This window comes from Xenopus laevis, chromosome 7S (genome assembly GCF_017654675.1).
Source record: "Xenopus laevis strain J_2021 chromosome 7S, Xenopus_laevis_v10.1, whole genome shotgun sequence".
NCBI lineage: Eukaryota > Metazoa > Chordata > Amphibia > Anura > Pipidae > Xenopus > Xenopus laevis.
The window spans coordinates 110,763,227-110,782,002 of NC_054384.1; the positions used below are offsets into that span (position 1 = coordinate 110,763,227).

General features: G+C 44.3%; 1 protein-coding gene across 2 annotated transcripts in view; it reads left to right on the forward strand.

Annotated features, from left to right (window-relative positions):
• The window catches only part of LOC108697869 (intermediate filament family orphan 2), a 44,180-nt gene extending 25,652 nt beyond the window's left edge, over positions 1-18,528 (forward strand). Inside the window, exons 2-9 of one of the 2 annotated variants that reach the window (XM_041571766.1) lie at positions 5,673-5,733; positions 6,026-6,121; positions 9,072-9,212; positions 9,676-9,824; positions 16,661-16,781; positions 16,958-17,050; positions 17,483-17,613; positions 18,207-18,528. In XM_041571766.1, the coding sequence (XP_041427700.1) occupies positions 5,673-5,733; positions 6,026-6,121; positions 9,072-9,212; positions 9,676-9,824; positions 16,661-16,781; positions 16,958-17,050; positions 17,483-17,613; positions 18,207-18,312 (898 nt within the window). In that variant the 3' untranslated portion in view covers positions 18,313-18,528. The remainder of the gene's footprint in view (positions 1-5,672; positions 5,734-6,025; positions 6,122-9,071; positions 9,213-9,675; positions 9,825-16,660; positions 16,782-16,957; positions 17,051-17,482; positions 17,614-18,206) is intronic. The other variant, XM_041571767.1, reaches the window with a different exon arrangement.
• Positions 18,529-18,776: the final 248 nt, after the last annotated feature.

Sequence of the window (18,776 nt, forward strand, 5' to 3'; positions counted from 1 at the left end):
ATCTAAATTAATTTTATTTTACTTTATTATTATTATTCTGATATTTCATTATTTTATGTTATTTGTATTTCCCCTTTTTCTTTGTTTGTTTATTTATTTTGTTGTCTTTCATGTCAAATGTTTACTGTAATGCTCATGAATACTTCTTTTGCTCCTTATTGAAACACTGTATGTTTATCATATTGTCATATACTTGTATTTTATTGAAAATCTCAATAAAAAGAATTTCAAAAGAAAGAAAGGGAATGTTATTAGAGCAACATGTGTTAAAGACACAGAGCAGCTCAGTCATTGCACCAATCAGAACAAATATTGTCCAGACAATCTCTCCCTTTCTTTGTGGCTTCTCTCTCCACCGCAGACAAAAGCATAAAAAAGCCTCCAAGTGATCCGTGCGAGGAGAGAATCACTTTCATCTCTCACACCCTAATCATTTCTACTTCTGTGCAGCCACTGGGACAGAATGTTCTGTTATACAGATAGCTAGAATCTCAGCTGCCATAAAGCAGGACAGGACTGCTGCTTACAATGGGGATCAGATAGGATCTGTGCAGCCACTGGGACAGAATGTTCTGTTATACAGATAGCTAGAATCTCAGCTGCCATAAAGCAGGACAGGACTGCTGCTTACAATGGGGATCAGATAGGATCTGTGCAGCCACTGGGACAGAATGTTCTGTTATACAGATAGCTAGAATCTCAGCTGCCATAAAGCAGGACAGGACTGCTGCTTACAATGGGGATCAGATAGGATCTGTGCAGCCACTGGGACAGAATGTTCTGTTATACAGATAGCTAGAATCTCAGCTGCCATAAAGCAGGACAGGACTGCTGCTTACAATGGGGATCAGATAGGATCTGTGCAGCCACTGGGACAGAATGTTCTGTTATACAGACAGCTAGAATCTCAGCTGCCATAAAGCAGGACAGGACTGCTGCTTACAATGGGGATCAGATAGGATCTGTGCAGCCACTGGGACAGAATGCTCTGTTATACAGAGAGCTAGAATCTCAGCTGCCATAAAGCAGGACAGGACTGCTGCTTACAATGGGGATCAGATAGGATCTGTGCAGCCACTGGGACAGAATGTTCTGTTATACAGATAGCTAGAATCTCAGCTGCCATAAAGCAGGACAGGACTGCTGCTTCATTACAGACTATTTCCGAGCAGAAATATAAAGTGCAATTTGAATTAGTGCTGCTGTTTTGCACAAATCTCGAAGTAACCAATCACAGACCAGTCCCAGCATGTTTAGCCGACTCAGATGTGACTGTTCTCCTGCACCCGTGGGTGAAATTGTTGCCGCGGGGCATTAGGGAATGATTCACTTAAAGAAGGGAAATAGTTACAACCAGTTTCTAATATTGGGGGCAGTCCCTCAGATAAACCGACTCAACAAATCAACGGAATCTGCATAATTTCAATTAAAATCCTGAATTCCCTTTATTTCATGATCGTAATAACAAACCAATAATTAACCAGTTGATACTATTGGAACATTACTCTTTGGGCAAGGACAGTAAAGACTTTTAGAATCATCTGATTGGTTGAGAAACCCTGATGTTAAAGGGGAACTCCACCCAAACACTGGTTTTGCCTAAAACTAATTCAATATCCAGTTATTCCATAAGCTCCTCCCCCTTAATGCCAGGAGGGGGCTGCCATGCTGCTCTGCTTCCCTTCCCAACTGCAGCTCTGCAGGTCTCACAGGCCGGAGAGGGAATGCATGAAGGAGGAACATATTTTGGATGCCGCTGAGAAGGCTTTTCTGGAAACCCTCTTTCTTTTATTGCATGTTCAACTTGCCTAAATATAGTGATCTGAACCTGAGCTTGGCTTTAAACAGAGAGAGAGTCTGCTGGAAATTACATCAAAAAATAACTTTCCCTTTAAAAATGTAATTCTACTTGGCTGTTGTGGGATTTAGGGAGTTGTAGTTCTGCAACGGCTGCAGAGCAACAGTTTTCCTGATTTATTCCGCCCTCTCTCCCATGGGTGACTGTAAAGGAGAAATCTTCATTAACCTAAAACTAGATTTATGCCTTTAGTGCAGTTACATTGTGGCCCTTGGCTGGAGGCGCAGGGAGAAGCTGGAGGGCAGCCAAATAACTGGGAAAGGAGCCCAAATAACTGGCCAACGTGCCCATATATCAGTCATGAACCTACAGATTTAAGTGCCTGTGTCTGAGAATCTCAGGGTGACATTAATTATTCTGCTGGATAATAGGATTTTATTCTGGACTCCATTTATATTGAACATTTACCTTAGACAGTACAGTATGAGGGTATAGCTTATTGTGTGCCCAGAACATTCCTTCTCTGTATATTTGTATTTATACATATGGGAGGAGGAGGTGCCATATTGATTCCCTTAAACAGTACAGTATGAGGGTATAGATTATTATGTGCCCAGAACATTCCTTCTCTGTATATTTGTATTTATACATATGGGAGGAGGAGGTGCCATATTGATTCCCTTAGACAGTACAGTATGAGGGTATAGCTTATTGTGTGCCCAGAACATTCCTTCTCTGTATATTTGTATTTATACATATGGGAGGAGGAGGAGGTGCCATATTGATTCCCTTAGACAGTACAGTATGAGGGTATAGCTTATTGTGTGCCCAGAACATTCCTTCTCTGTATATATGTATTTATACATATGGGAGGAGGAGGTGCCATATTGATTCCCTTAGACAGTACAGTATGAGGGTATAGCTTATTGTGTGCCCAGAACATTCCTTCTCTGTATATATGTATTTATACATATGGGAGGAGGAGGTGCCATATTGATTCCCTTAGACAGTACAGTATGAGGGTATAGCTTATTGTGTGCCCAGAACATTCCTTCTCTGTATATTTGTATTTATACATATGGGAGGAGGAGGTGCCATATTGATTCCCTTAGACAGTACAGTATGAGGGTATAGCTTATTGTGTGCCCAGAACATTCCTTCTCTGTATATATGTATTTATACATATGGGAGGAGGAGGTGCCATATTGATTCCCTTAGACAGTACAGTATGAGGGTATAGCTTATTGTGTGCCCAGAACATTCCTTCTCTGTATATTTGTATTTATACATATGGGAGGAGGAGGTGCCATATTGATTCCCTTAGACAGTACAGTATGAGGGTATAGCTTATTGTGTGCCCAGAACATTCCTTCTCTGTATATTTGTATTTATACATATGGGAGGAGGGAGGTGCCATATTGATTCCCTTAGACAGTACAGTATGAGGGTATAGCTTATTGTGTGCCCAGAACATTCCTGTATATTTGTATTTATACATATGGGAGGAGGAGGTGCCATATTGATTCCCTTAGACAGTACAGTATGAGGGTATAGCTTATTGTGTGCCCAGAACATTCCTTCTCTGTATATTTGTATTTATACATATGGGAGGAGGGAGGTGCCATATTGATTCCCTTAGACAGTACAGTATGAGGGTATAGCTTATTGTGTGCCCAGAACATTCCTGTATATTTGTATTTATACATATGGGAGGAGGAGGTGCCATATTGATTCCCTTAGACAGTACAGTATGAGGGTATAGCTTATTGTGTGCCCAGAACATTCCTTCTCTGTATATTTGTATTTATACATATGGGAGGAGGGAGGTGCCATATTGATTCCCTTAGACCAGTGATCCCCAACCAGTAGCTCGCGAGCAACATGTTGCTCTCCAACCCCTTGAATGTTGCTCTCTGTGTCCTCAGAGCAGATGCTTATTTTTGAATTCCAGGCTTGGAAGCAAGTTTTAATTGCATAAAAACTAAGTATAGTACCAAGTAGAGCCTCTTGTAGGCTTCCAGTCCACATAGGGGCAACCAAATGGCCAATCACAGCCCTTATTTGGCACACCATGGGACTATTTTATGCTTGTGTTGCTCTCCATCTCTTTTTACATTTGAATGTGGCTCACGGGTAAAAAAAGGTTGGGGACCCCTGCCTTAGACAGTACAGTATGAGGGTATAGCTTATTGTGTGCCCAGAACATTCCTTCTCTGTATATTTGTATTTATACATATGGGAGGAGGAGGTGCCATATTGATTCCCTTAGACAGTACAGTATGAGGGTATAGCTTATTGTGTGCCCAGAACATTCCTTCTCTGTATATTTGTATTTATACATATGGGAGGAGGGAGGTGCCATATTGATTCCCTTAGACAGTACAGTATGAGAGTATAGCTTATTGTGTGCCCAGAACATTCCTGTATATTTGTATTTATACATATGGGAGGAGGAGGTGCCATATTGATTCCCTTAGACAGTACAGTATGAGGGTATAGCTTATTGTGTGCCCAGAACATTCCTTCTCTGTATATTTGTATTTATACATATGGGAGGAGGGAGGTGCCATATTGATTCCCTTAGACAGTACAGTATGAGGGTATAGCTTATTGTGTGCCCAGAACATTCCTGTATATTTGTATTTATACATATGGGAGGAGGAGGTGCCATATTGATTCCCTTAGACAGTACAGTATGAGGGTATAGCTTATTGTGTGCCCAGAACATTCCTTCTCTGTATATTTGTATTTATACATATGGGAGGAGGAGGTGCCATATTGATTCCCTTAGACAGTACAGTATGAGGGTATAGCTTATTGTGTGCCCAGAACATTCCTTCTCTGTATATTTGTATTTATACATATGGGAGGAGGGAGGTGCCATATTGATTCCCTTAGACAGTACAGTATGAGAGTATAGCTTATTGTGTGCCCAGAACATTCCTGTATATTTGTATTTATACATATGGGAGGAGGAGGTGCCATATTGATTCCCTTAGACAGTACAGTATGAGGGTATAGCTTATTGTGTGCCCAGAACATTCCTTCTCTGTATATTTGTATTTATACATATGGGAGGAGGGAGGTGCCATATTGATTCCCTTAGACAGTACAGTATGAGGGTATAGCTTATTGTGTGCCCAGAACATTCCTGTATATTTGTATTTATACATATGGGAGGAGGAGGTGCCATATTGATTCCCTTAGACAGTACAGTATGAGGGTATAGCTTATTGTGTGCCCAGAACATTCCTTCTCTGTATATTTGTATTTATACATATGGGAGGAGGGAGGTGCCATATTGATTCCCTTAGACAGTACAGTATGAGGGTATAGTTTATTGTGTGCCCAGAACATTCCTTCTCTGTATATTTGTATTTATACATATGGGAGGAGGGAGGTGCCATATTGATTCCCTTAGACAGTACAGTATGAGGGTATAGCTTATTGTGTGCCCAGAACATTCCTTCTCTGTATATTTGTATTTATACATATGGGAGGAGGTGCCATATTGATTCCCTTAGACAGTACAGTATGAGGGTATAGCTTATTGTGTGCCCAGAACATTCCTTCTCTGTATATTTGTATTTATACATATGGGAGGAGGGAGGTGCCATATTGATTCCCTTAGACAGTACAGTATGAGGGTATAGCTTATTGTGTGCCCAGAACATTCCTTCTCTGTATATTTGTATTTATACATATGGGAGGAGGTGCCATATTGATTCCCTTAGACAGTACAGTATGAGGGTATAGCTTATTGTGTGCCCAGAACATTCCTTCTCTGTATATTTGTATTTATACATATGGGAGGAGGGAGGTGCTGTGCATTAGAGTAAATCATATTCATTGTTCCCTATTGTGTCGGTTGCAGGTGGGAGGAGGAACTTGCTAAGAGGATGAATTTGGAGTCTATGGTGGAGACCCTACAAGAGGTAAGTGGCTTTAATTCATTGTAGTATTAATGGTTCTCCCCTCTGTCTTTACTTCCTTTCTGGAGACCCAGCAGCAGTCGTCTCTTGCTTTATGGCAGGGATTGTAGACAAGACACAGGCAGGAATAATTCCCCATGTAACTGTTGCAGGTTTGAATTTGTCCGGTTAAGTCATATCGGGGAATAAAATGAAATATGAAAGTTATCGTCCCCCCCCCCTTATGTGCAGTGATGGAGGGTTCCGTGGAGGTGGCAGTTGGGAAATACACTAAATCAGTGATTTGTCTCCCCAGGAGGCGCAGGAGTCTTACAATGTCCATGATGAGCTCAATGAGAAGATCAAGAGGCTGAAGTCGGAACTGGTGGTGTTCAAGGGTCTGATGAGTGATGTAAGTTCCCCCAGCGCATCACACTGTTCACTCCATGTTTGTATGGGAGGGGCCACAATGGCTCCCACGGCAGATGCCAACTCACTCGCTTCATCACCAGCTCATGTGACACATTAATGGGCCGCTTGTCTCTTTAAGGCTAAATCCCGACAGCTTGTGTCTTTTCCGACTGCCAGTTCTGTCCCAGCTCCGCCCATTCTGCAGTTGTGGCTCCTCTTGGGCAGGTCCCTAACACTGCTCTTTGCATGGGGTCCGTGTGTCTGGCTGGGGGGATGTATAGGCAATTCAGGCTGGTGCTTTGGGGCAGATTCACTGTTAAAGGGAAAGTTAACCTTTGTGTATCTGTTGGATAAAATGCTATAAGCTCTAGTCATTATTGTTTCCTAATTGTATTCGGATTTGGATTCAATTTGGGTTGAAGAAGGAGAATGAGCACACGGCATTGTGGGAAATGGAGTCTTTGCTGGAAGAGAGCCGACTACTGCTAATCTGGTGCATGTAGTCAGAAGCAGCAGTGCCGAGAGTGAACTGTGTTGCAAAGCAAGGGTTACCAGTCGTTAGGGTTTACTGTACTACAATTCCCATCATTCATAGAGAGAAGCAGACCCAGTATAAGGCTGTACCCCCTGAACTCGCTTTAGTCTGTATAAGTCTAACAGAGACTCCCTGCAGTCGGACCCCTATAGTGCAGGCATTGTAAAGGTTAACATTTCGTGCTTTCCATCCCAGGATCCTTTGCAATGTTTATTGCTTTTGCTATTTTTATCCCGTTTTTGTTTGTCAGTCGAGGCTGTGGGACCTCCACGATTTATTTTCCCTCCAGCTGTTGGACTACAACTCCCATGAGACCCCTTGAGTTCTTTCCAGAGCAGAGATTGGTCAGTTGCACGACTGGGTTATACCATGCGTGCCTGTTGCCCAGGTGATTGGTTTTATGAGACAGGTCGGGACAAGTCAGAACCATTATCTATAAAACAGGGGGAGCGGCAGATGCTTTGTGTCGAAGAGCTGCTCATGTCATACAATTGTTAGGCAACCGCATTCCTAGCGCACAGATGAGCTCAGCACATACCCCGGCCGTGTCTCGCTCCTGGCCTCGTTCCAGCGCATATGGAAATGTATTTATTGGCGCTTACCAGCTCTGCTGAGAGACATTTCTCTGACTCCACCTCACACACGCAGTCCCTGCCCTGCTCCATCTGGAATCCATGCTCTGGGTTATATGGGATGTCACATGACTATATGAGTGGAATCCACTAATGTATAGCAGATACCCTGGGCCTGGATGAACTGGGCCATAGGCTGGGGCACTGTGCTAGCAATTGGATCCTTTCACAACTCTTCTATAGGGAGCTGGCTCTTTAAGGCTGCTGGGAGTTGTAGTCCAGGTGAACCATCACTGCTGTATTGTCCTGAGTGTAATCACTGGGCCCTTTGTTTCTCAGCAACCTGCCCTGAACCAAATCCATTCATTTGACTTATTTCAAGTACGATCAGTTTTGTTTTCATTTGAGCAGGCTCCATTTGTTCATTTCATTTGAGCATGCTCCGTTTATTCCATGGGATTTGTTATGGGCAGGGTAAGATCATGGTTTTTCAGGATCTTCAAATGCCATGGAATTTAACTGAACCTGCTCTGTTTTGTTCATGGAGCTTCCCAGAGAATGCTCCCTTTATTCCATTGGATTTGAGCATGCTCCCTTTATTCCATTGGATTTGAGCATGCTCACTTTATTTCATTGGATTTAAGCATACTCCCTTTATTTCATTAGATTTGAGCATGCTCCCTTTATTCCATTGGATTTGAGCATGCTCCCTTTATTTCATTGGATTTAAGCATGCTCCCTTTATTTCATTCGATTCGAGCATGCTCACTTTATTTCATTGGTTTTGAGCATGCTCACTTTATTCCATTGGATTTGAGCATGCTCCCTTTATTCCATTGGATTTGAGCATGCTCCCTTTATTTCATTAGATTTGAGCATGCTCCCTTTATTTCATTTGATTTCAGCATGCTCCCTTTATTTCATTGGTTTTGAGCATGCTCCCTTTATTTCATTGGATTTAAGCATGCTCCCTTTATTTCATTGGATTCGAGCATGCTCACTTTATTTCATTGGTTTTGAGCATGCTCACTTTATTTCATTGGATTTAAGCATGCTCACTTTATTTCATTGGTTTTGAGCATGCTCCCTTTATTCCATTGGATTTGAGCATGCTCCCTTTATTTCATTGCATTTAAGCATGCTCACTTTATTTTATTGGATTTGAGCATGCTCACTTTATTCGGTGGGGTTTAATACGAGCGGGTCAGATTTATTTTAGGGGCTTATATGAGCTTTCTCCGTGTCTATCATGGAATGTATTTATGTGAATTTATACCATGTTACTTGAGCAGGCTCACTTTATTCTACAGGATTAGGGCATGCTCAGATCTTTCTACGGAATTCACTTTGAGCGGCCGCTTTATCTGAGCAAACTCACATTTATTTAGAGGGTTTCTAACTTTATTTTGAAGAATCTTTTAAGTTTTATTCAGAGCTGATTCTGACAAGCCCTGGGCAATACTCAGGAACTATTTGAGAAGACTCACTTTTCTAGGATTTATGTCACTGCTTTGTTTAAAAAAACAAAAAAACGTTATAGATTTGCATAAATTATTGTAAAGTTTAGAAATGCCAGCAATTGTGACGTCTCGGGCAATTGTGACGTCTCGGGCAATTGTGACGTCTCGGGCAATTGTGACGTCTCTGTTGGCAGTTGTAGCGTCTCTGCTGGCACTTGTGATATTGCTGTAATTACCTGCCTACATTGGTCTTGGTTCCTGTGTGGCCCCTGTGATATAAGATCCCGGAACTAAAGGGCAAGTTAGTGCGACACCTTTAAATGTAAACATTTTTGCCAGAGTATTATTGGGAGGGAATATAATCCACAAATGTCCCCCCTGCAGCCGATGACCGATCTGGACTCAAAGATCCAAGAGAAGGCAATGAAGGTGGATATGGACATCTGCAGGCGGATTGATATCACCGCCAAACTGTGTGATGTGGCTCAGCAGCGCAACTCTGAGGATGTGTCCACCATGTTCCAGGTGAACTGGGCTCCGCCCCCTTTTTCAGTTTCTTGGGATTAGGGGAAAATTCAGGAGTTGAAACTCTGCAGTTCCCTATGGCCCCTCCCCCATTTGCTACATGGGAAAAATAGAGACAAGGGGGGCAAATGTTAGTGAACTGTAACTCCCAGTCCCCTCGTCTGTCTGGGGTTGCAGGGAGTCATAATTCCACAGCACCTGAGCTCAGATCTTACTCCTGTCTGTTAAAGGGGAAGTAAACCCGTTTCATCGCCTTCTCCTTTTCACTGCTGAACTGCACCCCTCTGTATTCTGCCCTTAAATACTCACTGCATGCTGCCCCGGCTGTATCTCTTCCCCCGGCTGCTGATTGGCTACTTGCTAGTACTTTGTCTTTGTCTCCATCATCTGATCTTTAACCCTTTCTCCCCCCTGTCCTGGACTGTCTATTAACTGCCAGCCGCTGGCTCTGTCTCTCCTTAAGGTGGGGGCGGTGAGCAAAAAGCGAGAGCGTAAGTTGACGTCGGAGGACGACATGTCGGAACAGGACGGCGACACTGGGAGGTTCTCGGACGATGAAGTCAGTTGTTCCCTCAACATCACCGACGAGATGAAACGGATGTTTAACCAACTGTAAGTGTCATCGTCTTTCATTATTAAATAGGGTTAAGGGGTTAAAATATGGTCCCATTAGCAATACCCAGTGACTGTAATTTCTCTTAAGCATCTGCCCAGGTACAGAGATCTTATTTCTGTTGCTTGGCCGCTCTCTTTCCCGTGGCCAGGGGCGGGGCCATCACATCTGATCATGGGAAAGAGAGCAGCCCTAGAGTAGGAAGTACATAGAAGTAGAGCTCTGTGCCATACTTTGTGCTGGGAAGAGATTAAAATTTCTTTCCCAGGGGGCAGTTCTTGCTGCTCTACTTTCCATGGTCAGACAAGAACAATCAGAGGTAAGTACTGTGGGAGATTGGATTCACTTACCCAGTGGAAGGTTCCTGTCTGACCATGGGAAAGAGAACAGCCCAGGAGCAGGAAGTACAGAGAATCAGAGCTCTGTACCTGGGTAAGTACCACTTACTATAGGCACCATCTCTTCCTACTATACCTGCTATCCCACAGTCACACTCCCTTCCCAGAGACTATTATCCACTGTTACTATAGACACCATCTCTCCCTACTATACCTGCTATCCCACAGTCACACTCCCTTCCCAGAGACTATTATCCACTGTTACTATAGACACATCTCTCCCTACTATACCTGCTATCCCACAGTCACACTCCCTTCCACTGTTACTATAGACACCATCTCTCCCTACTATACCTGCTATGCCACAGTCACACTCCCTTCCACTGTTACTATAGACACCATCTCTCCCTACTATACCTGCTATCCCACAGTCACACTCCCTTCCCAGAGACTATTATCCACTGCTACTATAGGCACCATCTCTCCCTACTATACCTGCTATCCCACAGTCACACTCCCTTCCCAGAGACTATTATCCACTGTTACTATAGGCACCATCTCTCCCTACTATACCTGCTATCCCACAGTCACACTCCCTTCCCAGAGACTATTATCCCACTGTTACTATAGACACCATCTCTCCCTACTATACCTGCTATCCCACAGTCACACTCCCTTCCCAGAGACTATTATCCACTGTTACTATAGACACATCTCTCCCTACTATACCTGCTATCCCACAGTTACACTCCCTTCCACTGTTACTATAGACACCATCTCTCCCTACTATACCTGCTATCCCACAGTCACATTCCCTTCCCAGAGACTATTATCCACTGTTACTATAGACACATCTCTCCCTACTATACCTGCTATCCCACAGTCACACTCCCTTCCCAGAGACTATTATCCACTGTTACTATAGACACATCTCTCCCTACTATACCTGCTATCCCACAGTCACATTCCCTTCCCAGAGACTATTATCCACTGTTACTATAGGCACCATCTCTCTCTATTATACCTGCTATCCCACAGTCACACTCCCTTCCCAGTGACTATTATCCACTGTTACTATAGACACATCTCTCCCTACTATACCTGCTATCCCACAGTCACATTCCCTTCCCAGAGACTATTATCCCACTGTTACTATAGACACATCTCTCCCTACTATACCTGCTATCCCACAGTCACACTCCCTTCCCAGAGACTATTATCCACTGTTACTATAGGCACCATCTCTCCCTACTATACCTGCTATCCCACAGTCACACTCCCTTCCCAGAGACTATTATCCACTGTTACTATAGGCACCATCTCTCCCTACTATACCTGCTATCCCACAGTCACACTCCCTTCCCAGAGACTATTATCCCACTGTTACTATAGACACCATCTCTCCCTACTATACCTGCTATCCCACAGTCACACTCCCTTCCCAGAGACTATTATCCACTGTTACTATAGACACATCTCTCCCTACTATACCTGCTATCCCACAGTTACACTCCCTTCCACTGTTACTATAGACACCATCTCTCCCTACTATACCTGCTATCCCACAGTCACATTCCCTTCCCAGAGACTATTATCCACTGTTACTATAGGCACCATCTCTCTCTATTATACCTGCTATCCCACAGTCACACTCCCTTCCCAGTGACTATTATCCACTGTTACTATAGACACATCTCTCCCTACTATACCTGCTATCCCACAGTCACATTCCCTTCCCAGAGACTATTATCCCACTGTTACTATAGACACATCTCTCCCTACTATACCTGCTATCCCACAGTCACACTCCCTTCCCAGAGACTATTATCCACTGTTACTATAGGCACCATCTCTCCCTACTATACCTGCTATCCCACAGTCACACTCCCTTCCCAGAGACTATTATCCACTGTTACTATAGACACCATCTCTCCCTACTATACCTGCTATCCCACAGTCACACTCCCTTCCCAGAGACTATTATCCACTGTTACTATAGGCACCATCTCTCCCTACTATACCTGCTATCCCACAGTCACACTCCCTTCCCAGAGACTATTATCCCACTGTTACTATAGACACATCTCTCCCTACTATACCTGCTATCCCACAGTCACACTCCCTTCCCAGAGACTATTATCCACTGTTACTATAGGCACCATCTCTCCCTACTATACCTGCTATCCCACAGTCACACTCCCTTCCCAGAGACTATTATCCACTGTTACTATAGACACCATCTCTCCCTACTATACCTGCTATCCCACAGTCACACTCCCTTCCCAGAGACTATTATCCACTGTTACTATAGGCACCATCTCTCCCTACTATACCTGCTATCCCACAGTCACACTCCCTTCCCAGAGACTATTATCCCACTGTTACTATAGACACATCTCTCCCTACTATACCTGCTATCCCACAGTCACACTCCCTTCCCAGTGACTATTATCCACTGTTACTATAGGCACCATCTCTCCCTACTATACCTGCTATCCCACAGTCACACTCCCTTCCCAGAGACTATTATCCCACTGTTACTATAGACACATCTCTCCCTACTATACCTGCTATCCCACAGTCACACTCCCTTCCCAGAGACTATTATCCACTGTTACTATAGGCACCATCTCTCCCTACTATACCTGCTATCCCACAGTCACACTCCCTTCCCAGAGACTATTATCCACTGTTACTATAGACACATCTCTCCCTACTATACCTGCTATCCCACAGTCTCACACTCCCTTCCCAGTGACTATTATCCACTGTTACTATAGACACCATCTCTCCCTACTATACCTGCTATCCCACAGTCACACTCCCTTCCCAGAGACTATTATCCACTGTTACTATAGACACATCTCTCCCTACTATACCTGCTATCCCACAGTCACACTCCCTTCCCAGAGACTATTATCCACTGTTACTATAGACACCATCTCTCCCTACTATACCTGCTATCCCACAGTCACACGCCCTTCCCAGAGACTATTATCCACTGTTACTATAGACACATCTCTCCCTACTATACCTGCTATCCCACAGTCACACTCCCTTCCCAGAGACTATTATCCACTGTTACTATAGGCACCATCTCTCCCTACTATACCTGCTATCCCACAGTCACACTCCCTTCCCAGAGACTATTATCCACTGTTACTATAGACACCATCTCTCCCTACTATACCTGCTATCCCACAGTCATACTCCCTTCCCAGAGACTATTATCCACTGTTACTATAGGCACCATCTCTCCCTACTATACCTGCTATCCCACAGTCACACTCCCTTCCCAGAGACTATTATCCACTGTTACTATAGACACCATCTCTCCCTACTATACCTGCTATCCCACAGTCACACTCCCTTCCCAGAGTATATTATCCACTGTTACTATAGACACCATCTCTCCCTACTATACCTGCTATCCCACAGTCACATTCCCTTCCCAGAGACTATTATCCACTGTTACTATAGACACCATCTCTCCCTACTATACCTGGTATCCCACAGTCACACTCCCTTCCCAGAGACTATTATCCACTGTTACTATAGACACCATCTCTCCCTACTATACCTGCTGTCCCACAGTCACACTCCCTTCCCAGAGACTATTATCCACTGTTACTATAGGCACCATCTCTCCCTACTATACCTGCTATCCCACAGTCACACTCCCTTCCCAGAGACTATTATCCACTGTTACTATAGGCACCATCTCTCCCTACTATACCTGCTATCCCACAGTCACACTCCCTTCCCAGAGACTATTATCCACTGTTACTATAGACACCATCTCTTCGTACTATACCTGCTATCCCACAGTCACACTCCCTTCCCAGAGACTATTATCCCACTGTTACTATAGACACCATCTCTCCCTACTATACCTGCTATCCCACAGTCACACTCCCTTCCCAGAGACTATTATCCCACTGTTACTATAGACACCATCTCTCCCTACTATACCTGCTATCCCACAGTCACACTCCCTTCCCAGAGACTATTATCCACTGTTACTATAGACACCATCTCTCCCTACTATACCTGCTATCCCACAGTCACACTCCCTTCCCAGAGACTATTATCCACTGTTACTATAGGCACCATCTCTCCCTACTATACCTGCTATCCCACAGTCACACTCCCTTACCAGAGACTATTATCCACTGTTACTATAGACACCATCTCTCCCTACTATACCTGCTATCCCACAGTCACACTCCCTTCCCAGAGACTATTATCCACTGTTACTATAGACACCATCTCTCCCTACTATACCTGCTATCCCACAGTCACACTCCCTTACCAGAGACTATTATCCACTGTTACTATAGGTACCAGCTCTCCCTACTATACCTGCTATCCCACAGTCACACTCCCTTCCCAGAGACTATTATCCACTGTTACTATAGGCACCATCTCTCCCTACTATACCTGCTATCCCACAGTCACACTCCCTTCCCAGAGACTATTATCCACTGTTACTATAGACACCATCTCTTCGTACTATACCTGCTATCCCACAGTCACACTCCCTTCCCAGAGACTATTATCCCACTGTTACTATAGACACCATCTCTCCCTACTATACCTGCTATCCCACAGTCACACTCCCTTCCCAGAGACTATTATCCCACTGTTACTATAGACACCATCTCTCCCTACTATACCTGCTATCCCACAGTCACACTCCCTTCCCAGAGACTATTATCCACTGTTACTATAGACACCATCTCTCCCTACTATACCTGCTATCCCACAGTCACACTCCCTTCCCAGAGACTATTATCCACTGTTACTATAGGCACCATCTCTCCCTACTATACCTGCTATCCCACAGTCACACTCCCTTCCCAGAGACTATTATCCACTGTTACTATAGACACCATCTCTCCCTACTATACCTGCTATCCCACAGTCACACTCCCTTACCAGAGACTATTATCCACTGTTACTATAGGTACCAGCTCTCCCTACTATACCTGCTATCCCACAGTCACACTCCCTTCCAAGAGACTATTATCCACTGTTACTATAGACACCATCTCTCCCTACTATACCTGCTATCCCACAGTCACACTCCCTTCCCAGAGACTATTATCCACTGTTACTATAGACACCATCTCTCCCTACTATACCTGCTATCCCACAGTCACACTCCCTTCCCAGAGACTATTATCCACTGTTACTATAGGCACCATCTCTCCCTACTATACCTGCTATCCCACAGTCACACTCCCTTCCCAGAGACTATTATCCACTGTTACTATAGACACCATCTCTCCCTACTATACCTGCTATCCCACAGTCACACTCCCTTACCAGAGACTATTATCCACTGTTACTATAGGTACCAGCTCTCCCTACTATACCTGCTATCCCACAGTCACACTCCCTTCCAAGAGACTATTATCCACTGTTACTATAGACACCATCTCTCCCTACTATACCTGCTATCCCACAGTCACACTCCCTTCCCAGAGACTATTATCCACTGTTACTATAGACACCATCTCTCCCTACTATACCTGCTATCCCACAGTCACACTCCCTTACCAGAGACTATTATCCACTGTTACTATAGGTACCAGCTCTCCCTACTATACCTGCTATCCCACAGTCACACTCCCTTCCAAGAGACTATTATCCACTGTTACTATAGACACCATCTCTCCCTACTATACCTGCTATCCCACAGTCACACTCCCTTCCAGAGACTATTATCCACTGTTACTATAGACACCATCTCTCCCTACTATACCTGCTATCCCACAGTCACACTCCCTTACCAGAGACTATTATCCACTGTTACTATAGGTACCAGCTCTCCCTACTATACCTGCTATCCACAGTCACACTCCCTTCAAGAGACTATTATCCACTGTACTATAGACACCATCTCTCCCTACCTATACCTGTATCCCACAGTCACACTCCCTTCCAGAAGACTATTATCCACTGTTACTATAGCACCACCATCTCTCCCTACCTATACCTGCTTATCCCACAGTCACACTCCCTTGCCAAGAGACTATTATCCACTGTTACCGTATAGACACCATCTCTCCCTACTATACCTGCTATCCCACAGTCACACTCCCTTCCCAGAGACTATTATCCACTGTTACTATAGGACCACCATCTCTCACCTTACTATACCTGTATCCCCCAGTCACACTCCCTTTCCCAGAGGACTATTAATCCACTGTTACTATAGACACCATCTCTTCCCTACTTATACCTTGCTATCCCACAGTTCACCTCCCTTCCCAGAGACTTATATCCACTGTTACATAGACACATCTCTCCCTACTATACCTGCTATCTCACAGTCACACAATAACAATTAATTAAATTATAACAATTTATTTCTCCTTACTGTATACAATAGACGAGCTGTTGTCTCACAAATAGTAATAATACAGAGGGTTTTGCTTTAAGAAATGTAAAATTGATGTATTTTCCCAATTTTCCTCTCCGGCCCCTGACAGACGTGAGACGTACGATTTTGATGACGACTGTGATAGTTTGACGTGGGAGGAGAATGAAGACACTCTGCTTCTCTGGGAGGATTTCACCAACTGCAACCCGACAGTCGAGGCACAGGGAGAGGTAAGTGCCCAAGTGATGCCCCTGTGCCCAGATTGTTATTGATACTCAGCAGTCATTACTGATACATTTGTCAGAGGTGCAAAATTTTTGGTTCACCATCTGCCTTTGCCTCAAGTTCCCAGAATCCTCAGCTGATCACATCCTTAATGTGCCTTTGTTTGTCCCCTGCCGTTTAGCAAGAGGAAACCCTGGGGGATCTGATCGAAGAAGCAGAGACTTTCCTAACAACCCGGGACAAAGAATATCAGGAAACGATTGGGCAGATAGAGGTGAGACAGGGACCCCACAAGTCTTACAGATTGTATGGGGGGAGGGGAGGAATAAAATCAATATTAATGGTTCCATTGTAAATTACTCTCACTACAATTATATTCTGACCATAATAAATGAGCTGAGCCTGAGAGTCCAACAAACTGAGTTAAAGTGTATATTATATACCTGTATATATAATCATATGCACAAATGCAGCTTTAACCCCTGTATTGTGTCACTGCTAATCCTTGAAGCTTCATGTAATAATCCCCCTATTAAATATTAATTTTGGTGAAAGGAACTAGGGGAGCAGCAGCCGACGCAGAAGTCCCAAGTGTGTGACTATAGTGACATCTAGTGGTGGGAAAGGAACGTGCAGGATAACAAGGAGTTGGTTTAACCCTTAGCTGACTCCTGTCTTGTCTTTATCTCTCTCCCGTTTCCGACAGATGGAATTGGCCACGGCAAAAAGCGACATGAACAGACACCTACACGAATACATGGAAATGTGCAGCATGAAACGAGGGCTCGACGTACAGATGGAAACCTGCCGGAGGCTCATAAAGGGGTCGGCGGGCAGGTGGGTGATGCCATATGGGGCATTTCAAGCTTTTCTGTTGCCTGTATAGGGGAATCCTACACTGACTTAGATCCCTTGACTATATTATATAGAGCTTGGCCTTCTACTTCAAGGGTTTTTAGTAGGGATGCACCGTGGGTTTGGGATTCGGCCTTTTTCGGCCGTATCCTTCTGTCCAGCTGAAAATCGAGTGACTTTTTGTCACAAAACAAGGAAGCATAAATTTTCTCCCCTTCCCATCCCTAATTTGCATATGCAAATTAAGATTCGGTTCTGTATTCGGCCAAATCTTTTGTAAAGGATTCAGTGGTTCAGCCGAATCCAAAATAGTGGATTCGGTGCATCATTAGTTTTTAGCCTGTAGCTGGACTACAGCTCCCAGCATGCACCAGCAGCCAATGCTCTGGATCTCTAGCCTTGTAGCCACTGGAAGAAGACCCCTGTCTCAAGCTTTTAGCCTTTTGTTCTGCACTTGCTTCATTGAACTCAGCCCCTTATATTGCCATTTAGTGGGTGAGTGGGTGGCAGCTGCCAAACCCTTTTCCACTGGTGACCGACTTATTCTTCTCTCTTTTTCCTTTTGTCTGATGCAGAAATTCTCCGTCCGTCAGCTCCGTGTCGAGCAGCGACTCCGGGAACTCAGACGAGATTCAGGACGAGTTTGAGAAGGAGGTAGAATCGGACAGCGCCATTAGCTGATAAGCACCGCCTTGTGGGAGTGGCAGCAGACCATGAACCAATCACAGACCCTGATTCCCGCAAGAGGGGACTGTAGAGGGTTCCAGTCACCCGACAGACTCTCCCTCCCCTGATGCTGGTGCTGTAAATGTCTATTCTTCTATGGAAACAAAAGGTGTAAATAATTCATTTGATTTTTGTTCTAAAGAAAACACAATCGCGCTGTTTAAATGTGCCTTCCCCCCTGTAGCGCCACCCTGAGGCCTCCTCCCCAATGGGTATAGGGTGTTAAAGTCTTCTCACCTCCCATTATCAATACAAAGCTGTTGGCTCCCAGATATAACAAGGAAAGGTTTTTATGGATTCTCAGGGGCAGTTCCCCTTTAAGGCCCCCGGGTGGCGCTGCAGTTGAAAAGGCAGATGACAGTTGCGCTGTGTAGGAATACTATGCAAAACGCTTGCCTTATTTGCCCCAGGAGGGGCTG